This window comes from Crocuta crocuta, unplaced genomic scaffold, assembly GCF_008692635.1.
Source record: "Crocuta crocuta isolate KB4526 unplaced genomic scaffold, BGI_CrCroc_1.0 scaffold273, whole genome shotgun sequence".
NCBI classification, from domain to species: Eukaryota; Metazoa; Chordata; class Mammalia; order Carnivora; family Hyaenidae; genus Crocuta; species Crocuta crocuta.
The window spans coordinates 6,832,367-6,856,244 of record NW_027529425.1 but is presented as its reverse complement, the minus strand read 5'-3'; the positions used below and the strand labels follow the sequence as shown (position 1 = coordinate 6,856,244).

The following is a 23,878-nucleotide window of genomic DNA, read 5'->3' as shown; positions in this document are numbered from 1 at the left end:
CCCACACCCCCCCGGGCCCCCCCCGGCCCCCCCTGGGGGGGGGGGGGGGCATCAGCTCCTTCTCCCACAAACACCACAACACTCTGGCTTCCTGCCCACAGCACACTCCACAGGTATCCAACTTCGCCTTAAAACCGCTTCGGAATAGGTGAAGTCTGTCAGCAGCGAACACAAAAACTGAGAACAAAGTTACGACTGTATTTTCCACAAATATTCATCCCGAAGAAAGGACCTGCCCACCAGAGAGAGCTCCATTCCCCTCACCCCGGCTGGGCTCCAGGCCGGGCACCCCGAGTGCCGTGCCCCCAGACCCCATGCAGCTGCTGGGCTCCTGGTTCATGGCTAAGCCACCAACTACTCCAGCATGCCCTGCTCGGCCCTGGGGGCTCTAGGTCTGCATTCTCCAAGGACAAGTCCCCTTGTTTTCCTTGAAGAAACTTCTGTTTTCTTTTTAAAACCGAAGTTCCATGAGGCAGTGTGAGCCCAGGACGGTTCTAATTTTCAGATCGCTTATTTGCACAAATTGCCAACATGGGGGCTGAGGGGAGTGTTCTGAGGAGGATGCAGCGGAGCAGGAAAAACAGAAAATGCCACAGGTTTGAATTTCTTTCTTACAAAACACATACTACAGGGAAAATCAGTTTGCGTGCGTGGGAATGTCTCCACCCCGTGCCCTGAGTTACAAATCCACGAGCCCACATCAGACGTGCTGGCGGTGGCTGTGCATCCAGGCCAGCACCCGAGAGCCAGCACCCAGGCCCAGCCAATGCCCGGGGGTGCAGAGTTGCCCTGCGACACCTGCTTTCCCCAGGCTTGGGGGGCGGGCTGCAGCCTGGAGAAGCCGAGAACGGGACGCCCCTCAGGGCCGGGGCACAGGAAACACAGCGTGGCCATGGCTGTAAAGCGCCAGGGCGCCGGGGAAGGACAGAGCCGCTGGGTAAGAGGGAGTGCGTCATCTGCCAGAGAGACATCCCTGTCTGTGCCCTCCACAGGCAAGGACAGAAGTCCAGCCACCAGGTGCTGTTACGACGACATTTCCTCACACAGACGTGGCCGCAGTGGAATGCCCGCGGCTGAGAAGGCTGTGGCCACGGGTTTCCCGAGTTCAGCCACACTGTCAGATGCCAGCTTGCACGGCCTGACCTCCTGGTGTGAGATCGAGACGGAAGAAATCCCGACCCCGTTTCCGTGTGCCACTTGATTAAAAGAAGGAGGCACAGTTACGCGTACTGAGTGCCGACCACAGCCCAGCGCCACACCACACATCTCCCCCAGTCTCAGGTCCCCTTCCTGCCACAAGCCGGGTCACGGCCACCCCAGCTTCTCAGACGTGATGCTGGAGCACAGGGGGGTCGGGTCAGGGGGGAGGGGAGCAGGGCGTTTCTGTGGCTTCTGGCACCACAGCCAGACCCTACTCACAGGCTTCCACAGTGATGATGTCACCCAAACGCTAATGCATGAGACTGGCCTCTGCAGATGCAGAGATGCGCTCAAGTCCACCTCCGGGCCACTAGCCAACGTCAATGCCACCCTCCCACAAGGATGCGTGTTATCATAGGTGTCCCTTGTTCCAACAACCACGGAACAACTGCCACTCCCGGAGTACATACTCGAGGCAGGAACTGTGTTGACCATTCCGTGTGTTACCTCACGGCATCTTTGAGGCCACCCTGGGCACTACCCACACGTGATCTCTGTCTGACAGCGTCATCGGGCAGAAGCCTGGTGCCCGAGGTCATGCCGCCTCCCGCTGCCCTGCCGAACCCAGGTCTCCCCAAGGAGCCCGTGGCATGAAGCACTGCCCACAGCCCTCCTCTTGACCTTGACAACAAGGCGATCTGCCCATGACAGGCTTCCCTCGGGGCCCATGTTCCTCTTCTGCTTTTGGGAACACAGCCCCCGGGTTTCGACTGGGCTCCTGGCTGCTGGGTGGGGAGGATTGTCAACGCCTCCCCTACAGCCAGAGGAGCCAATGGTCTAGGTGGGGCCAGCAGGGTGTGAGCGAAAGGCAAGCCTGCAGGTTCCCAGTCACCTCTGTGAGGATGAAGCCACCGGCCCTCGCTCGTCTGTCCCCTGCCCCGGAACTACAACACTGGTGTGGAGTGAGCCACCACTGACCCCGTGGCAGGGACAGCACCCCATGGGGAGGCAAAGCAGTAAGGTGAATGGGGCCCAGGTCCCTGGACAACCCAGGCCCGGGCTACTCACCCCAGGCCTATGGAATCAACTTTTATCCTACTTAAGGTACCGAATCTCAGGCTCTCTGTGCTACAGGCATTGGCCTATATACGCCGACACATGGGTGTAAACTTCAACTTACTTAGGCCTACTTTCTGGTCCCTTCCCGACAGCCCCCAAGCCCAGCCTGCACACTGAGCCCTGTGCCCCGCCTGTGGCATTCCCAGCAGTGGCCCCTGGTTCATCCCAGCCTGAGGTCCTGCGTCCTAACCCGACCCACGACCTGGGACCCAGGCCCGCTGGCTTTGGGTAGCGGCTGTGCGGAGTCCTAGGGACCACGTGGGGCTTTGGGGCCAGCAGAGGCTTGGGGGAGGGAAGGACGGTGTCGTCCAGACCAGCCTAACAGGTTGGGGACAGCCAAGGCTTCAACCTCCACTTTCATTCAACCTTAGAAGATGGGACCTCTGCGCACAAAGTAAGAGCTGACCCGCACCTGGGGAGTCCAACCACCACCCCTCACGGCAGCTTCCCTGCCTGTTGGGGCAGAGTGCTGCGCGGTCTCCTCCAGGTTGGTCAAAGTATGTTCCCAACAGGGGACCATGCAGCCTGGCCGGAAAAAGGCCATCCGACGCCGTTAAAGCTTACCAAAAGCACAGCAAGTTTAAGCTAGACACTGTTTCCGCTCCTCGCAGCAGGAGACGTGAGCTCCTTGCCTGGGAAAACTAGCTTCAAAGCAGCGGCTGTTTTCCCAGCTGTGAGAACTCCATCCTGGGAAATCTTTTCATACCACTACAAAAATAATTCTGAAAAGACTGAACAAATATTCAGCCTAATCTGCCCATTCTGGTATTTCAGACCCAAAATGGGAGAACTTCTTGCACACGTTGTCTGATTAGCCAGCAATTAATCCTTATAAACATTAGCGAATGTTATAATGAAATAAGCTTCATTAAATAAATGTAGTGTCAACTCAACTGAAAACAACAAATTTAGTGGCTTCTGCTTAGCAGCCAGGAAGTGCAGATAATTCCAGCAGAAAGAGGGCAAGGCAGGAAGCACGTTGCCTTAATACCAGGCACAACCTGACAGAAAAAGAGAGGTTCTGGCAAAGGATGTGCCTGGCGGTCCTGAACAAGACTGCCAGAGAAGGCGCACATCACCCATCCACTCCTGGCACCTCTGGGCACAATTTCCCATAGCTTTAAAACACCCGTGGGGCACCTGGGTGGCTCAGTAAGTTAAGTGTCCAACTTCGGCTCAGGTCCTGATCTCGCAGTTCATGGGTTCGAGCCCCGCATTGGGTTCTGTGCTGGCAGCTCAGAGCTTGGAGCCTGTTTCGGATTCTGTGTCTCCCTCTCTCTCTGCCCCTCCCCTGCTCATGCTCTGTCTCTCTCTGTCTCAAAAATAAATAAACTATACAAAAAATTTAAAAATAAAATAAAACACCCATGCACCCAGGGCCTGGGGCTCTCACGGCCACAGGACAACCCCCTTGTAGAGCCAAGAGGAAAGAAAAACAAAACAAGCCACCAAAGCAGAGGTTCACTCAGGAGGCCAGGTTCCCGGCTGGCTCTGCTCTCCTGGGCAGGAAGGGGACCAGTGCGCCACCGTGGGTGACAATGCTGGGTGCTGAGGAAGGCAGGGGATGGAGTCACCCAACCCCGGGCACTGCGCGGAGTGTGGTTCTGGCTCCAAAATGGCAGGATGATGACATGATGGGGAGAGTCAGGTCCCGACTCACTTCACAGACAGCGGGATGAAAGGGACGGTGTCGCCTGCCTGAAAGTCAACTATGTCTTTAAAAATACAAATGTGCTCATGTGCCAGACGTTTCTCTCAACTTGTCCACGTTTTCTGCATTTGTCACAACGGCTGTGCTCTACTTGCAAGAAATATGGGGCGAGGGGGGTTGTTTCAAAAATTAAGTTAAAAACACTATTTAAGGTGGAGATCGAGTGATACGAAGAGCTCAAGTGTGGGAGAGACACGTGCTCAGATCGGCATCTCGGGAATGGAAGGGACGCTTNAGTGTTCCTTTGCTAACTTTCTTTTTTCATTATTTCGATGCTATTTATTTGGTAAACAGGCAAAGCATCTCCAAAGCACACACCACGCACACGGTACTCGGAAGGGGCTGTTTTCTCATCTGTCAGAGTTCTTAGTCGCTGGTCGGCACGGCCACCTTGTGCTGGGACAGCTGAGGCCCGCAGGCCCCGGCATGGCGTGCGGTCAGGCTCACACCTGGTCCACAGCCAGCAAAGCCGCCCTTCTATCCCCCAGGCAATCTCTTCCCTCCTCACCTTCATCTGAGAGGACCCAAACCACACGCACCCGCTCCCCACAGAGAAGGACTCCCGCCCCAGCGCCGCACGGCGCAGGGGCCACAGCCAAGCCCGTCTGACAGCGCTGACGGACAGGAGGTGGGCAACAACATGGTGCGGCCCGGCCAGAGGCCAGCGGGCTGCCAGGCGCTCCCAGACGACAGGACAGCGGCTCAGGCGGGGGGCCAAGCACTTGGTCTGTCAGGGGGCTTCCCACAAAGGCACGTGCTGACAATTCCCACACAACCGCTCTTGGCTTCCCCGGGAATTGCCTTTGGAGACCCAGACAGGGAAGAATGTATGTCACCAGCGAAGGCTAACACCGGCTCTCAGCCTCCTCTGGCCGAGGGGGCAGGGTGGGTCCCCAAGTCCAGTAGAAACTGAGAAGCTGACCCTCACCCAGGAGGCCCTGGCTTTCTGACACGGCCGAGGATGCCCTGCTGCTGAACCCTCCTCTCTGCAATGGCTGGAGAAACGGAAACCCTAGGGGCACAGGCAGGACGGGGTGCGGGGAGGCAGGGGGCCCTCCGCCTGGGAAGCCGGTACAGGGCTGGGAGGCGGCGGGGCTGTCTGCTTAAGGCAAAAGCCATAAACAAGAGTAACTTGACTGGAAAACTACCTGAAACATAAAAGATGAAGGGGGGATCCTGGGTGCCTCAGCAGGCAAAGTGTCCGACTCTTGATTTCGGCTCGGGTCACAACCTGAGGTTGAACCCCACGTTGGGCTCTGTGCGTACAGTGTGGAGCCTGCTCTTAGCACAAGGAGTGAGTTTTCAATCAATACAGAGAAGACTGACTTTGCGACAGACCTGGAAAAAAAAAAACCTACAAGCTGCAAAAGCAAACGACCAACATATACAGGGATGATGACAGTAAGCTGAAATGAGAGTGACCACGAGCTACTCCTCTCAGCCACACCAGAAAACACAGGCCCTCTAACAACCAGAGCTCACGTGGGAACTCTTGTACCGGAAGATGAAGCAGACCCACTGCAAACACATGGAGGTCATACTCCGGGACATTCGCGGCAAGGCCGCCAGCCTGATTCCTTCCGTGTGCTTTTCTCTACTTCCTCCTCCTCTTTATTTTTCTTTTTCTTGTTGGTCAAGTGTAACTCAGGAAAAACAACAAATTCCACATAGCCGAGTGCTTTGTGCTGAGCCCAGGAGGCAAACCCACAGACATCTCCCTGGCTGCCGAGCCTGCCAGTGGCAGCAACGAGAGCATTAGCTGTGGGCCTGGGGACGGCTGGCCTGGGGGCAGGGCAGGGAGCCTGTTCTCTGGCCCCCCAACAGCCGCCAGTAGCTAGGTCACCACAGCAGCGGGGAAAGCTGACGTGCTTCCAACTTTTCTGCAGTTTTTCAGCTGTGGCAAACGAGCAGAGGAAACCCGCCGTACAGACAGCGGAGTGCACCGAGGCCCCAGCCGACTCTGAGCGCTGCCCAGTGAAGACCCCCCTCCCCCCAAAGTGCCTGGAGAAAAAGACAGGATGTCGCATGGGCAGAGCTGACAAGGCTACATCCAACCTGGGCCCGACTGGACACCGCTGCCATACGGCCAGGACAACACCAGCCTGCGGGCAGCTCCCAAGCCAGGAACATGCATCGCCGACCCCCGGAGGAGCGTTAATCCCCAAGGCACTTTGGGTTGTCCTCTTCCAAATGTGGGCACAGGCAGCAGAATGACAGAACTAGAAAACAGAAACACGGGTGCTGAGGGGCTCAGGTTGCATACGCACATGGCAGGCGGTGGGGGGGGGAGCAGGAGATGGAGAGCCACTTGCTCTGACTCCTGGTGGCCCCTCAGAAACCAAACATGCATGGGCAGCCATCCTCCAGGGCGTTTCCCCCAGAGAAGCAAACACTCGTGCTCACGGATGTTCACAGAAGTTTTGCTCCTAAAAGCCAAGTCGTGGGAATGACCCAAATGTCCTTCACTCAGTGGCTATTCAAATGGCTAGAAAGGCAGGGTCCAAGGGAGCTGTGCAGTGACAGAGCTCTTCTGAGCCTTGACCGTACTGGCAGCTACAGCGACCCACAGCTGTGACAGAACGGTACACGCATACACAACCAGGACTCGAGCGCACGCTGCCACCCCGCGCTGGCTGGGAGAGGGCCTGTGGTGTTATCAGAGGTTGCTGAGGGATCACCTGGCACCAGGGCCCCGGAACGGGTGGAATGGGGCCTAAACAACTAGAAGGGGCCTCACAGGTCACTACCTCTACCCCCTCTCCCGGAGGAACCCTCCCAGCTGGACCCCAAAGCGTCTACCCATCTCAGCTAGACTTGCCCAGGGATAGGAAACTCGGCCCACTCTTCATTACGTGGCTGACTTGCTCAAGTCCCACCTCATCGACCAGCATCTGCTTCCCTGTGCTTTCTGCCCCTGCTCCCGCGTAACAGAGAGGGAGTGCACACGTACGGTATGGAGCCCACTGTGACACTAGACAGCCCTCCAGCCCTGAAAGGCAGTGTCAGGGACTCACTGTACAACTAGCCGCACCACCCTGAGGAACTCCTCAAAATGGGCCTCAGGCCACTTGGCCCCCCAACCGTCCCCATGTGGGGGAGCAGCAGAGGGGCCCAGTCACCCCCTTGCACACTCACAGAAGGTGCTATCCTCTGCGTCACCACCGGCCTTTGAAACCCATAGGCAAGCTTCCCTGAGGGGTGTCCAGTCACGACTCTATGCTCTGTGGATGTGCACTCGCTTCTCCAGCAAATAGGACAAAGGAGCCAGGGACCGGGGTGCTCAGGGGGCCAAAGGGCTGCATGCTCACACCCCGGGCCGTCGAGGCTTATGTTGGGAAGAGAATGCAGGTGTCCAAGGTTAGTAGTGACGCGTCAGGCCCCTCTCACGGGGGCCCAATGTCCCGTCTATGTAGATGCTAATTTCATCCTTCCAACCAAATGCTCTCTCGATGCTCACAGATGCTGTATTGTTTTCGTAATTAGCCCTCTGTGTGGCGGTGCCCATAGCAACTTTCCCCCTGCAGCCATGACACGGGGCTGTCATCGGTCTCTGGGACAAACCCAGAGGCCTGCCGAGCTTCCCAGGGCCCCAGACAAGGGCCATCCTTCACTCAAAGTGTGATCCCTGGGCTTCCATTCATACCACGGAGACCTGGGAACTTGGGGCAGGAAGACTCCATCAGGGAGCACTGCTCCAGAGGCCAGCTCTGGCAGGCTAGGCGCCTCACAGCAGTGGAATGCGTGCTCTGGGTCGATTCCCATGCCCACCTATCTGGGTAAATAAACTGCATTTGGACACAGCCATTGGTTTACACATTGTCTGTATCTGCTCCTGCCCTACACAGGCAGCCCGCACAGCAACAGAGACCACACGGCCCGCAGCACCTGGCATGTCTCCAGCTGGCCCACCCTGGGGACCTGCCCCGCCTGGATCTGCCTCAGACCCTCTCTCTGATCCAGTGGGGGAGGGATGGCCACCAAATACATTGACCAAGATACGAAAACCAACCATTTGCATAAAGCATCAAAGAACTAACAGAACAGGGAATCTGCAGGCCCAAATCGAGCGGCGCCCAGAGCTAAACCCCAGAAATGTCATAGGACACGGGGACCGCTCTGTATCAAGGCCACTTGCGGTACCCAAAAGTCAGGGCTTTGGCTCTGGCCAGCTCCCCGGGTGAGGGGATGGACTCGGAGGCCAGAGCTCCAAGGTGGAGATCCCAGCGGCAGAGAGGCACCCGGAGAGTCCTCAGCCTTCCCACCATTCCGGGAATGCCATTCTGCTGCAAAGGTCCAGCACGACCTCTGTGCTGCCTTCCTGTGCTCTGCACGTGAGCGCCCCGCCCTCGAGAGCGCCCCATGCACATGAATGGCTATCCTCCGCCAAGCCACGGACTGTGAAAAGCTAAGACTTCAGTGAAGAATTTCAAAGTCTCTGGTTTCTTTTTCTCCTTAAATGAAGTAAGCTACATGGCTAATGTGTGCCTGAACTGAGGGCCTGATGGATCAAGAGTCGCACGCTCCACCGACTGAGCCAGCCAGGTGCTCCTCAAGTCTCTGGGCTTGAGAAATGCTCACCTGTTCACCTTCTAAGAGAACTAAGACCTAAAACGATGTCTGACTTTATAATAAACCTTTATTATTTTTTTAAGGGGGAGAGGGTACTTCTGGGGGAGGTGAGGGAAATGAGAGATTTTTTTGGGTTTTTTTTTTTTTTTTTTTTTGAGAGAGAGCACAAGTAGGGTGGGGGTGCAGGGGGGAGACAGAGGATCTGAAGCAGGCTCTGTGCGGCCAGGGGTGAGCCCAATGTGGGGCTCGAACTCAACAACTGTGAGATCATGACCTGAGCCAAAGCTGGACACTCAACTGGCTGAGCACCCCCAGGCACCCCTGCGAGACTGTTTTTAATCATGTACGGACAGGAAATCTCACCCAGGCATGAACCGAGATGAACCTGATCACAGGCACAGGCTCTGTTTTTATGGAAACACAGGACCCAAGATCCAGCCCACATCAGGCTCCCCTTTGTGCCAATCCAGCCACCGTTTGCCCCTTAATGCAAATGGGAGGAAAGTGATGAGAACACGACCTACTTCCAAGGTCAGAACAAGTCCATCATCGGATTTTCTCCCGTCCTGTGTGATTTTTCCACTCCAACAGTCCCTGCTGGCTGCGAACCCAGATGCTAAGCGACATGGTGACTGAACTGTGGCTGTGTCTCAAACACATACAATCTCACACATGTGCTGTTGTTCTCCTACAAGTTACCTGTGAGCAATACCAGTGCAGGTAAGGAGGCCACCGCCCCAAAGCCCTCTTGACACTACCCTGACTCCTATGGTAAAAAGCCATCTTGCCTGATTCACTGTCCTTTATCAAACTTAAGAATTCTTTCCGCAGGGGTGCCTGGGTGGCTCAGTCGGTTAAGCGTCTGACTTCGGCTCAGGTCATGATCTCACAGTCCGTGGGTTCGAGCCCTGCTTGGGGCTCTGTGCTGACAGCTCAGAGCCTGGAGGCTGCTTCAGATTCTGTGTCTCCCTCTCTCTTTGCCCCTCCCCTGCTCGTTCTCTGTCTCTCAAAATAAAGACATTAAAAAAAGTTTAAAAAATTCTTTCCTCAAATTATTAGAATTGGTTGAAAAAATATGTAACAATGAACAGTCCTATAAGCTACTATACATTACAACATAAGTTGATTCATCATTAAATAAAACTTTTCTGTAGCAACACAACAGTTTCTGATACATACTTGCTGCCAAGTTCATGTCCTAGTTTGACCCCCCTGAGCTGTTGCTGGGTGTGATGGTTACAGAACAGTTAGGTGAAGGGTCACCAGGCCCAATGTGAGCAAGTAGGGGGTGGAAGAGAATGAAGAAATTGGTCAGGCCAGAAAGGTGAATTTCCGAAAGGAAGGTGAGACAGACAGCCTCTGCCTGGACGGACAGAGCAGGCCCAGGAGGCCCAGGGAGTGTGTGCTGCGGGGCCACAGCCTCCATCCCTGGGTTGTGGTTTGTGTATTTTGGTATTGTGTGACAGGAAAGACAGACCGATGGGGGAATCCCATCCAGGTCACTTGCTCCTGGCCAGACATGCAAATCCCCTACAGGAAAAGCATGACTGACTGACTGACATAAAAACCACCTCAAGAAACCACAAAAGACTTTTCACGAAACATGTCAGCTGATTCCAAAACTCATACAAATAAGACACTACATGACAACATCCAAGAACAGTGTCCCCACGAAGGAAGTACTTCTGTGCCCAATACTGAAACACATCTTTAAGAACCGAAGAACGGAGCCGTGCGGCGGCGAGCAAGCTGAGTGCATCGTGGCCCAACCCGCTACGGAAAGGCAGGCAGCCCGGCTCAGAGAAGCCACAGGACAGGACACCCCCTTAGGTGATGAGGGACAGAGAAGGCCACTATCTCAGGGACCAAGATGTACATCTGCCTGCACTCATGGAGAACATGTCACCAAACGGGGACAAAGGATTCATAAAACGTGCACAAAAAGGCAATCAAAGCACCAGGAAAAGAGCAGAAAGACGTAATGAGGACCCTCGTGGGAGGACAGACCCCCCCATCAGTGACCAAAACCCGATACGGTCCCAACGCCACCGACAACAGGCCACAGGAGGGCGCCCCACCTGGCATCCCGCACCCGGCACTCACCACACAGCCTCCCACCACCGCTTCCCCCCAGGAAGCCCAGGAGCAGCGGTCACACATGTGCACAACAGCACGCCGGTGCCTGGCCAGAACTGAGGCCCCCTTCCACCTTACCGTGAGCCACAGGAAAATCAGGGAACTCCTCCAGCCCTGCACGCCCATCACTTTATACCTCTAACTGGCTGACGATATACATTTAATAGTCACAAAGGAGAAAACAAGAATAACCGAAGAGGTGAATTCAGGCTCCCAGGGAGCTGCCTATAAAGACTAGCAACCCCTCAACCCCCACCCCCAGTTTAACAACCCAAAACCCCCTACCAGACCTGTGTATTTGAGGCAAGACACCATTAGAAAGAAGTATTTTGGCTCTGAGCAAATTTTCATGGCCATAAAGTTCACAATGTCATTTGATGGTTTTGTAAAGGGCTTGACGCCCATGTAATTCCTATCCCACTTTCAAGGTTACAAACCAAGGAGCATGTGTGCTGAGGGTGCGGTGTGCTGAGGGCCCCGCCTCCCTCAGCCCCACTGCCCCAGGCCACACCCCGGCCAAGCCCGTGCAAACACACAGAGTGCACGGGGTAGCACTGGGAGCTGTGGAACCACCCAGCTCGCCTGGCACACCATGATCTAAAAGAAGGAAAGGGGCTTTTCTGGCCACCACGTCCTCAGGCTCCAGGAATGCATTCATTCCCAGCATGGGATGGTCCGCTTGACACATCCAGGTCCTTCTCCCAAACCCAACACCGTTTACGGCAGTAAGGGACCAGGCGCCCCGAGGAGCGGGTTTATTCCTCAGACGGTGCTGGGCACCGTGCCCACTGGCCACCAGCTCTCAGCCTACTTACACGAAGGGGTCAGGCCAGGCACCCCTGAGGGTCCCCGTCCTCCCTGTGTGCTCCAAAAGGGAAGCAGACACAGGAGGCCCATGTATCAGTTCCTCCTCTGTCCCAGTCGGCTGAGTGATCAGGCAAGCGGCAGTCTCTTGGGCCAACTCACGTGTGAGGCCTGGACAGGTCACGCCTGGGCCCAAGGACTCTGTTGTGAGCACGACAGTGCTGTGTAAACATAGGGGTTCCCACCCAAGGGACGAGGGAGAAGGGCCCTGCTCACCGCCTGCAATGCCTCTGCTTCCAGGCAGACAAGGGCCTCTGCACCGCAGCACCCTTGCCAGGTGCCTGCCGAGGCTTGCAGAGGCCTGACTGGCCCTTGGGTGGGGCAGCCACGTGATGTCTCCCTGTCGTGTGGCTTGGTGTCTGGGACAAAATCAAACCGTGGACTACCTCCTTGGCGGGGGTGGAGAGGCCCTCGGGAGCAACGCCTGGGCTCCTGCCCCTTCCAGTGCCCACTGCTGACAGGCCAGCGGCCTCCTGGAATGCGCCTGCCATCTAAGATTTAATCCTCACCACCCGCTCAATGAAGAGGCCCAGCAACTTGAAGGTGGAACTGTCTGGCCCCGACACACAGGCTCACAGGAGGGTTTCAAGGAGCCCACGAATCAGGCAGAGACTCCCTGCTACAGAAGAGAGGCCAGCAGACCCCGACCTCCTGCATCCCCCACCCAGCAGGACAGTGGGGGAGGGCGCAATGTGGGTGGCAGGTCTTTAGCGAGGCCCGCGGCCGGGTGGCTAGAACCAATTACCAGGGCTCTGAGGAAGGGCACCAGCAGGACTCTGCCCCTGCCCGGGGATGTCAACACTCCCTCGCCAAGACACGGGCGCAAGGGCCTCGGCAGGTTAACAGGCAGGGAGAGGTGTGAAGAAGGGGGCAAATGGAACGGGAGGCTCTGAGTGCCTGGGGCCGCATAAACGGCTTCCTGCATTCCGGAGCAAATAACACACAGCCAGAGAGGAGCCCGCAAGCTGTGCCGAGGCTCCCCTCCTGGCGGGAAGTGGGGCTCTGAGGGGACTGCTCCCCAGGGAACCTTCAGCCCTCCTGGCACTGGCTCAGGGCGCTTGTGCTGTGGGAAGTGGCCGCACGGGCTCCCCCGGGCCTGTCCAGACGGCAGGTCCCAGGAGGAGGACACAGTGGTCCAAGTGGGGACAGAGGCTTCCCTGCTCCTCATGTGGATTCCGGAGGCCGATCCTGCAGCCAGGGCAGTGGGGGGACAGCGCAGTACTTTTCCACCAGCTCCCAGGGCAATAGGATGTCCTCTCCAGGCCTGGTCCACCCCCCCCCCCCTTATAATTAGGTGCAGCATTCAATGTGCTTTCTTTTTAAAAATGCGCCTGACGTGGCTTTTCCATAGTTTCCCACGAGAAGCAGAGTGAAGAAGTCCTTTCATTGGTGCAGCCCAAGGTGTGTCCTCCAGAAGTCCCCCTTCCATGGGAGACTGGCCCCAGCAATGTAAGAAGGGGTCTTCAGGCACAAGCCCAGCACTCCGCTCGGAGGCCCACCTACAAGTACTTCCTGGCAGGGTGAACACACTGGGCTCCTCCAGGGAGAGGACTGCCAGCAGCCTGCGGGTGGAGGGGCTGCGACCCCTGCTGGCCGGGCCTGAGTTCCCACGCGCTGCTTCCTGCTCCTCGGCTGGGCCAGCCTGACACCAAGTCAACGCCCCAGGGACTGAAAACTAAGGGAAAGTGTACGGGGCTCTAAGAGCAATCTTGTTCACTATGCTACAAACCCAACAAAACTCTAGGCATCGAAAGAGAAACCAGAAGCTTCTCTTCTGTTTTCCAAATTTATTTGTAACCAATGTGTACTTTAATAACAAAAAACAATCACATACTTTTAAAAAATGACCTGAACTCAGCAAAAAGATCACCTTCGAGGTCAGGCAGAAACCCTAACCCGTGCACACGTCTATTCTGTGGGTCCTGCCTTGGACTAGCAGCCGGCAAGCAGACCACTCAGAAAGGAGAGCTGGAAGTTTTAAAACAAAATTTAAAATCATCAAGGTGATAGTAGAGAGTTTAAAGAAATTGGAGGAGTCCAGAAGAAGCAGGAAAGCCCCAAGAAAGTCATGTGTACATCAGTTCAGGAGGAAGCAGGTGGACTGACCCCCGAGCAGGGGCTGAACGAGCTATGTGCACGGGCTTCCGTCTGGGGCCCGGAGACCAGGAGGAACAGACACAGTCAGGGCTGCGGGTCAGCACAGAGGAGGGGACCTGGGGGCGCAGGCGCCCGTGAATGCAGCCGGGCTCCCTGATCCAGACGCGGTGGCTCCTCCGCCAAAGGGCAGGTGGGAGGGGAGCGCCCAAGGACCAGCTGGGACCCCGGGAGCCAGTGCACACCATCTCTCAAAGGCACAGGGATGCCTAGGTGGATGGGGTCCCAGGTGACCCGACCAGTGAGACAACGACCTGGGCACACAGCCCCTGAAGGACACAGAGACTCACCCTGGCGTCTGCAGCACCTGCAGCACGGGCGGCCTCAGGAGCACGCTCCCAGGGCCCTTGTGCCGCCAGGATGGCCTGTGGCTGGGGAGTTGGCTGGTTGTTAGGAGGGCCTTCCTCCCTTCCTCCCCCTGCACCATGGTCCCTTCCCCATTTTATGAGAGAAAAGCCACCTGTCACCCCTAATCTTGCTGGGGACACTTCTGAGGCCACAAGAGCCTAAAATACTGTGCCGCAAACGGTGACAACAGCAACTGGCCAGCGATGCGTCCCCGACTGAGTCAGGGGGCCTCCAGCTCTTCCTGCACAAGGACTGAAGGACCTCCTCATGCAGTCATCCAATGGCAGATCTTTAACAACAAACCGGGATCAGATGTGCCCCAAAGCACAGTAACAGGCTCCAAGCTTAAGGAATTCAGCAGCGCTGCCCCAACGCTTCCACTCGCGCTCGCCAGTGGGGACAAGGCTCTTGCTGTCGCACACAGGCGTGGACCCCCAGGAAGACTGTCCCCTCCAACGACGGCCAGCGCCCACCCAGAGGCATGAGTCCCCATAGGATGCGCCTGATCGAATTCTACTTCATGTGCCATCGGGAGGAATTTGTGATATCTACGCGGTTTCCGTCAACTGCATACTAGGGATCATAAAGACAACTCGGTAAAGAAGGAAAACTTTCACTCTCTGACCTTGGTGGAAAAGAAAAATTTAAATGCAAGAATCTTTGTGACGGACTTCTGTCAGACTAAATATAAGCATTTTTATGTTAGAATCTGAATTCTTTTTTAAATGTTTATTTTTATATATTTTTGACAGAAAGAGCACGTGCACGCGAGGGAGGGGCAGAGAGAGGGAGAGAGAGAATCCCAAGCAGGCTTTGCGCTGTCAGCAGAGCCTGACGCGGAGATTGAACTCCAGAATGTGAGATCATGATCGGAGTCCAAGTCAGACACTCAGCTTAATGAGCCGCCCAGGCACCCCAAGATCTGAATTCTTAAGGACACGCTCCCAGCCGCGCTCCATGCATCAGCACGTGCATGCCACAGTGGAGCCCATGCTGTCCTGCCACCTCCTGCCTCAGCCATCAGGCACCCTTGATAGCATGGCACCCCAACAGCAGTTGTGGACACAGTGGCTCAAAAAAGCAGTCATGGCATTCGAACCGGAAGGTCACTTACCCTCTTATCTGTCTTCCAGCCGCTCCCAGGAGGCCCACAGCCCATGTGCGTGTCCCCATCCTGCCCTCGCGGCACCCTGCCCCCCGGGCTGGGCCCCCGCATGCACCTACCTCAGCGTGTGCTTCCCCGGTGCCCGGTGTGGCTGCGGGTGCCGGCCACACCTCCTTCACTGAAGCCTTCTTCCATTTTTTGTTCTTTTTCTCTGTCACTTTGGTAGCTGTTCTCTTCCGTTTTGCCATCCTGCAGCAGAGAGGGGAAACTCCTAAATATGTGCAAAATAAAAGGTCTTGGGCCCCATCACATTTATAATTGAGAAGGGTGCTCTCCCCTTATAAAAGTCCAAAGGCTGGGGGGCTCAGTCGGTTGGGGGTCTGACTCCTGATTTCGGTTCAGGTCATGATCTCGTGGTTCAGGAGTTCAAGCCCCACGTCAAGCTCTATGCTGACAGTGCAGAGGCTGCTCGGGATTCTCTGTCTACCCCTCTCACCTCCTCTCTCCATCTCAAAATAAATAAACTTAAAGACAATATGGAAAACCTACACGAGTTATAAGAACGCTCAAATCCCCTAGTCGAACCTCCCATGAGCTGGAGAAGCTGCAGGGCACCATTGCTGGGGCGTTTGGTCACCGTGACAGGTCTGGACCGGCCCCTTGACATGTGGAAGCAGCACCCTCTGGGGCCACATGGAAGGCACGACATGCAGTGAGAGACAATCTGACAGGCATGCTTTCTCCAGCACAGGGGTGTACAGAGCTCCAGGAAAGGCCAACAAATTCTAAAACCCATTTCCTTTGTGGGATTGTGCCGCAGGGAGCAGAGACACGGCTCAGGTCTGAGGTCGCAGTGGCGAGCCTTCCCGAGGGGCACTGGTGGTGGCTGCTGGGACCTGAGAGGGTTCCCTGAGGGGGTATGTGGGAGGGGACACCTCGGCGTGTTTTCTAACACCAGTTGTTTAAAACTCTATTTACACCATCTACTAATATCAGCTTTCATTCTAACAAATTATAAAAACGTATTTCATTTTATTTATGCTCAACTAACTCCCAGGTAACATCCTCCACATTCCAGGTCTCACACGTACATATAAATTGCACACGTGTACTGCATACTTACATCTGTGTTATTAAAAAACTTTACTTTTAGACGGGCTGTTCACAGCTGTGTATATGGGGAAGGGACAGAAACCCAGTGTCATCTTCTCTGAACGCCAGAATTCATTCTGGACTCTATCAACAGAAGTTCAACAAATATTTTCTAGAGGCAACTCTGTGCCAGGAACTGTGTGGGGTGCTGAGCACAGAGCGAAAGGCATGGCACACAAGAGCCTTGACCTCATGAAGATTCCCTTGTGGTGGAGCAGACAGACCTATCACGTGGGGATGAATTCCACCAAGAGGGTAACACAGAAACGAGCACAGGTGACGCACCGGGGGGTGCGTGTGTCACAGAAGGTATGGCAGGTGCAAGGCCGGGCCATCAGACCCCCCTAATGGGCCTGCGGGGCAGGGAGGGCGGAGAGGGCAGAGGCCCCTGAAGGAGAGCAAAGGCTGGGTGTGTCTGGAATACGTGGGTTCAATGTAAATTTCCCCCAAAGCAAAACTGTTTCCACGGGGGGCAGAAGGGGACAATCACATCGGGGGTAAGCTGGTGGGATGAGGCGTGCGTGCCGTCACCCAGGGACCCACTGCCGGCATGCTCCGCTCACGCACGCCATCACGTGTTGGTCACTCTGTCACCAGCTGCAGAGTGCTGGCCACGGGCTAGGAGCTGCTCCTGGCTGGACTGGGCAGCCCACAAGACCTATCCACACAGCTAACACGCTTCTGGGGACACAAATGCAGGACACAGGAGGCAACATGGACTGTAACCCGCAAGCAAACAGAGCAGGAAAACGTTACGGGAGAAGTGACTACCAAAGGGTGATCACAACGGGAAGGGGCTAGAAGCAAAGAGTACATGGAGAGCCCAGATCTGGGTTCCGAATACCATCCTCTATTAAAAAGGAAGGGGGGATGGGAGCTCCTTAAGATTCTTGGTCCAGGAACCTTTGCAGAGCAAGGAAAGTGTGAGGAGAACCTGAGTTACCAAGCTGTGCCGAAACCCAGGAAACAGGCAAATGATCACAGGGCCATGTTCAAGAGGACACAGAGCTGGAATGGAGGGCTTCCTCTGCCCCAGTTGGGGCTGTGATCAATCATAGCATATTGAAAGAGTATTACTGTTGTGGAATCAGAAAAATTCCATGCTCCACACTCTTTACATTCTTTAATTAAGCCTTATCTAAAAAAAAGTATTCAAAGCCAGAGGCTACAAATTTCAATTAGCAGTATAATAAGAAATCTTGAAAGAACAAGAGACTGTTGACACAGTGGCTTTGAAAAGACAAAGGAGTCCATCACCCAATTACCTTCTTGGAGAAATAGGAAAAGTTTAGCAAATATTTACATACCAGTTACCACAAAAGTTAAGTTAAATCTTTATTCATTCCGTAAGTTATCATTAAAACGTTTAATCACTAAGTCTATTTGCTAAAAAGTGAGAAAGACTTTTCCATACTATAAAAAGGTTTACTTTAATAGTTCCAAGAGATGGTGTGTCTCATGACTTTGAGACAATGGATGCTTGTTATAGAAAGCGACATTTCCTTACATTTAGGGTCAGTGATTTTCAACAAGGGCGCCTAGACCAATTAATGGGAAAGAACGATTTTTCAATACAAGGTGCTGGGACACCCAATCTTCCGTACGCAGGAGGACGAACCGAGCCCTACCTCACACCAAACACAAAAATTAACTCAAAATGGATGCTAAACCTAAGTGTAAGAGCTAAAACATAGGAGTACGTACATCTTCATGACCCTGGATCAGGCAACAGTTTCTTATACAGGGCACCAAAAACACACACAGCAAAAGAAAAATCATGAATAGTGGACTCCTCAAAATTAAAAATTTTTGTGCTGCAAATGATTTCAACAAAAAAGTACGAAAACAACTTCAAGAATTGGAAAAGTTATCTGCAAGTCACGTAACTGACAAGAGACTTGTACCCACCATATGCGAAAAATTCTTACAACTCAATAAAAAAGACAACCCCAGTGAAAAATGGACACAGGATTTGAATACAGATTAACCCCAAAACAACATACAAGTGGCCAAGGAGGACATGAGGAGGTGCTCAACATCATCGTTAAATGTAAATCACATGAGACGCCACTCTGCACTCCCTAGCTTGGCCCCAATAACATCATGTCATCATCATCCTGGTGATGACAGGAAGACTTGGAACCCTTATCCACTGCTGGTGGGACATAAAGTGGTGCAGCCACTTGGTACAACAGCCTGGCCGTTCCTCAAAAGTTAAACATGTTGGGGTGCCTGGCTGGCTGTCAGTAGAGCATGTGACTCAATCTCACGGTTGTGAGTTCAAGCTCCATGCTGGGTGTTGAGATTACTCAAAAAAAATTCAACATGTTACCACGGGTCCCAACAACTTCACGACTAGACATCTATCAAAGAAAATGAACACATGCACATAAGAATTCACATGCTCCTGTTCACGGCAGCATTCGTCATAATATCCAAAAGGTGAGTAAGCCTACAGGTCCAGCAACTGCTGAACAGGTCAGAAGACGCGGGGGGGCCACGCGATGGGACGGCATCAGCTGGCTGACCTAGGCAACAGCCGGCCGCAGGAGAGGGGCCAGTCACAGCCTTCCACGGATAGTACAAGCTCATCTTCATGCCGTGTCCAGTGCAAGAGCATGGCTCGGCATGTGCTCAGGGCTGGCGGGGCAGGGGCAGGAGGGGCTCACGGGTCGGGGTCACTCCTGGGAGAAGGAAAATGTTCTGACGCTAGGTTGTAGAGATGGTCACATGATGCTGGGAATTCACTAACATGTGGGAAGATAAAAACAAACCACTCAAATGTCTCTCAAATTATTTGTAATAAATTTAACAACAAAACGCCCCTGTACTGGTTTTCCTTCTGTTTTTCCCTTAGCGGTAACCCCAATTCGCAGAGTTGGGAGGCAGGCGTGAGTGGGTCTGCGGCGTCCGGCACACCCAGGGCCAATAAAGCATTTGTCAGCTTCCCAGGCGCAGCCGGACAACGCAGCTGCCGACACGGGCATTGGAGCAAGCAGCCCGGGGAGCGTCATGGCCCCCTCAGAACGATCAAGACCCCTCCTTCAATGCTGCCTTTCCCTCCCAGGCCTTTCCGCAAAACAGCTAGCGGCTCACGAAGTCAGCCAGCTTTGGCGGGCCCTGTACTTGGCAGCCGGGAGGGAGGGCAAGTGGAGGGGCAGGGGTGTCAGGAAAGCAAATCGTGAAAACTCACAATCACTGAGAGCTTCCCAGATGCCAGGCCCTGTTCTAAGTGCTGGTCATGTGCCAACTCGGTTCCTTCGTGTGGCCAGTGAGGGAGGCACACGGGTGAGGAAACCAGGGCACCCCTCTCGGAGGGGCACACCAACCGAGTCACACACTGAGATCGCACTGCCAGCAAGTGTGCAAGCAACCCCACACGAAGAGCTGAGAGACTATACCACCAGCCTCCCAGGAGCGGGCCAGGGGTGGGGGTCAGGTGGGGGCAGACGGCGGCTTTTCTGCCCATCATCCACAAGTGCTGGAGGCTTTTAGCTGCACATACATGTCACTCAGCTCATTTGATAGGGTAAAAATGCCATTTTTAAAATTCTATTATTCAGTGTTAGCCAGAGGATGATGAAAAGGCCATCTGTCATCACGCCTGCTGAGAGGAGAAGAAACAGATAGTCTTTCTTAAAGGTAATTTTATAACACTTATCGAGTGCTTTCCACTTTCAGGAACTTCTCCTGCAGAAACAAGCATGGGCCGAGACTCATATATGAGGAGGACAGTGGCACTGTGCAAAGCAAGCTGACGCCTCTAATGTTGAGAAGCGGAAACACGGAAACTGTCCCACACTGCGGACAGGGAAAATGAATGACGCCCAAGGAGCGCCTGCACGGAGATCGTGCAGAACATCCGGCCACAGGGGTCAGAGCTCACAGTGCAAGGCGAAGGGAAAAGATAGGGCATAACGTACGTATGTACACTACGACCCTCGTTTTGTAAGGAAAATTGTACACAAACACAAAGAGAAAAACTAGAAGGAACTACGTTAACATATTAACGTTTCAGGAAGTTAGAACCCAAGTATGGTTCTCCCCTCCTGCTCTTCTGTAATTTCTACTACAAAAGCATGAACACACCTTAGGACACCAGCTCAGACGTGTTCAGTGGAGCGAACACTTCCACCAGCAGAAAACTGATCACCCAGGTCAGACACACAGACAACAGCTAACTATCTGGCGAGGCTACAGCCACGGGTCAAGATGCTTTGGCACCAATCAGCTCAGGCTGCCGGGTCTCCAGGGCTGAAAAGAAACCCCCAGGTTCTTAAAAAAATAACTGATCCTATAGGAAAAAATTCTTTTAAAATCTGAAAATCCTACCTGCAGCCCCCAATGACCCCTCTTACCCAGAGCATGTGACCTCTGAGGCGTCCTGGTGGGCCACAGGGAAGGGCACCTCCCACTCACTGAGCCAAGACCGGTCCAGGCCCTCACAATCCACAGCCCTCGAGGAAATCAGTCCAAAGAGTCCGGGAGCAGGATCCTAGCTCCTGAGCCAGGACTGGGACTTCATTTCTGTCCGTTCTGATCCAAACTTAGTCTGAGTTCTAACTTTCACACTTACACGAGTGGCCTCCAGATTCTGCTCTCTTGGTACCTGTCCCACCCCTCCCTGTTACTATTTACTCACCAAGACCACTCCCATCTTTCCAGCTCACCCCCACCCCCGCCCTCAGCACCCCAGTGTCCAATAATCCTTTAGCCTCTCCAGGGGACCCACCACAATCCCTACCTCTGCCACTCACCTGGCTGACCCTCTCCTCTCTCAAACCTCCAACGTCTTCTCCCTTCTAGCTGAGAACCTTAATTCCTGATCACAGAGAAAAGCAAACAAGTGGAAGGGAACTTCCACCGGCTCCCACATCTACCCACCTGCCCTTGTCTCCTGTTCTGACGGAAACTGGCCAGGTTGCAAACAAGGCCAAACGCTCCACTTGTGACCTGAGTAACAGCCCTACCGGTGCAGGGACATCACTCTAAACAACTACCCTCCCGCGCGGTCCCAGCTTCCAATCTACTCGATCAACTGAAGTTTCCCACATGATAAAAATAAAAACTCTCTCGATCCCACATGCTCTTCACCCTATTTCGTTAAACCCTCTAGAGCCGCCTGTGCCACCTATAACCCCTTCCCTCCCACCCTCTCCCCAACCGTTCCACCACAACTGGTCTTCTCAACATCACCAATGACACCATACGGACAAAGACTCACTGTGTGACCAAACCACCCAGGCTCCCCTCTCCAACGGGCCTCACACTTGGCCTACAGACAAATGAAGAAAACACTGACATAGTGTCTAACAGTTCAAGGCCCCATCCCTTCGATGACCCTGGCCCCCTTACAAAGAGCCTGCCTGAGAAAACTCAAGGCTGCCAAAGAGTCCAGCCAACACCCGAACACTCCACCGGACAGCTTGTGGAAGGCTAGGAGCGCACCTTTGATAAGCACTAGTTAGCAACCTCAGGTGGCTTTCCCCGGGACCAAGAGCCCCTTCTTGGTTTTTGTAATTTTTCACTTCCTAAGTCTAATGAGCGCCAGCCCCTGCCCCTTCCCCGAGTCTCCCTTCAAAACACCTACTCACCTCAGGACAGATGGCCATTGAAGTCAGTTCATTTGGCCTTGTCCCTAACGAAACACTGATCACTGATCAAAATCCACCCTTGCCGCTTTGCTCATCACAGACGTAAAATCTCCTGGCAGAGTCTTCATACTCTCCTTATTTGACCTAACAGCTGTATTTGACAGCTGATGCCTCCTTCTCTAGGCTTCGGAAACAGACACCATGCCCTCCCGCTTTTCCTCCTCCCTCTTCACCTCCCTGGCCCTGGGCACTCAATAGCTCCATGCTTCCTGCCCAGTTTCCTCTCTATCTGCATTCATTCACTCAGGAACTCATCTAGTGTGGGGGTTTAAACACCCACCATCTACCGACCACCTGCAATTTCTCCCTGAACTGCACTAGTACACACTACCACCGACACCCACACATATCGCCTCAGGCACAAGGCATCAAGATCAACACTTGTGATAGTCCTGTAGCACCTGTCCTTTCCACGAACAGCCATCCGTTGAAATCCTGACTTCTCAAGCTAAAGACTGTGGTGCCCCACAACTCCTGTATCTGACACAGCCGATAACCCTGCGGGCGTTGCCTCCAAAATATATCGGGAAAATAGTGACTACCTTTCAGTCCCTGTACCATTACTACCCACCCATCTGTATTACTCCAGTCCCCGCCCCTGCCCCTTCAGTCCCTTTCCAACACAGCACGCATGATGACTCGTAAAACGTCCAGGTCAGCCTCTGCGGGACACCTTCCCGTTGCGCTCGGAGAGGAGTCGGCGTCCTCGCCCAGGCCTCGCGGGCGCACGTGGCTGCCCGGCGCCCTTCTTTCCCCCGCCCTCCGGCTTCTGCAGTGGCTGCTGCTGCGCCCGGGATCCCTCGAGCTGGGGCGTCTGCCGGCACCGACACAACCCACTCTCCGTGCCCTGCTCCGCCTTATTTTCCCGCAGGCTCCCACCACCACCTTATTTATTGTGTTCTCAGAACGCAAACGCCCCAAGTCGGCATCGTCTCCGCTGTGAGCCCGGCGGGCGCCGGGGGCTTGAGGCAATGCGGACGCGCGGAACCCCATCGAATATTTCAGTCAAGGGACGGTTTGTGGCCATGGGGATGCCCGGCTCGGAGGGCACACCCCAGGGCAGCAGGCGGCTCAGATCCCGCACGCACTCTGCGGGCCTCCGCCTGTCCCCTCCACCGCCATCTGGGCCCGCACAGCCACGTGGCAACCACCCAGCGACCCCCGACCCTGCAGTCCTTGCCTACCTGCGCGTGGCCGCCGACGCGAGCTTCCGGCACGCACACAGCCCAGGTAACAGGGTCCCGCCTCCCGGAGCGGCGTCGCCCATTGGCCGAGGCTCGCCCCCGTCTGCCCGCCGGCCAATGACATGCTGCAGCCGCGAGGGGGCGGGTTCAGGCGTGGACGCGGGCTGGTAGCGTCATCTCTGGGAGCCGCCGGTTGCCGGGAGCCGCGGGTTGCCTAGCAACCTCCCGACAAGCTAGCGGCTGGGGCTGAGGTGCCTCTCGCTGCTTTCGGCCGCGGGGGCGGGGCGACCCCAGGCCGGGAGTCCCGATCGGTCTGTCTGGGCGCTCAGGGGTTCGTCTTAAACATACGCATTTGTATGAACTGAAGATGCTGTAACGTTAGAACCGTGCACGACGTTTGAATACCCAGGGTTTCAGATGCCGCACAGGTGGAGCCCCAGGAATGTGGTCGTCGGTCTAGGGGTCTGGGCCAGCCCGCGGTGTGGGCCTGCGCCCCCCGCCCAGATGGCCCCACATGAGTGACAGGTGCCCAGGTGAGGGGACTGTCGCTACCTCGGAGCATCAGGGGGTCCGGGAACCAGACCGCTGGGCAGGCAGCGCGGGACCACAAGAGGGAGCAGGTGCAGCTCCACGGCGCCTCCCCTGCTGCTAGCATCTTGAAGGTACGGCTCCGGTCACATCACAGGCCGTTCTCCCGTGTGCGCAGGTGCAGGCGGGTCCAGCCTCACTCACCTGGGGATGC

The 23,878-nt window shown here is 55.0% G+C and overlaps 1 protein-coding gene across 3 annotated transcripts in view; it reads right to left on the bottom strand.

The window, feature by feature from the left end:
* The window catches only part of CHLSN (cholesin), a 110,018-nt gene extending 86,799 nt beyond the window's left edge, over positions 1–23,219 (bottom strand). The window contains exons 1-2 of one of the 3 annotated variants that reach the window (XM_077758792.1): positions 23,137–23,219; positions 15,266–15,395 (exon numbers count right to left, since the gene is read on the bottom strand). In XM_077758792.1, the coding sequence (XP_077614918.1) occupies positions 15,266–15,395; positions 23,137–23,219 (213 nt within the window). Of the gene's footprint in view, positions 1–11,755; positions 11,808–15,265; positions 15,396–22,837; positions 22,859–23,136 lie in introns of those variants that run through there. The other 2 variants (XM_077758793.1, XM_077758795.1) reach the window with 2 other exon arrangements.
* Between the last annotated feature and the right edge of the window lie 659 nt (positions 23,220–23,878).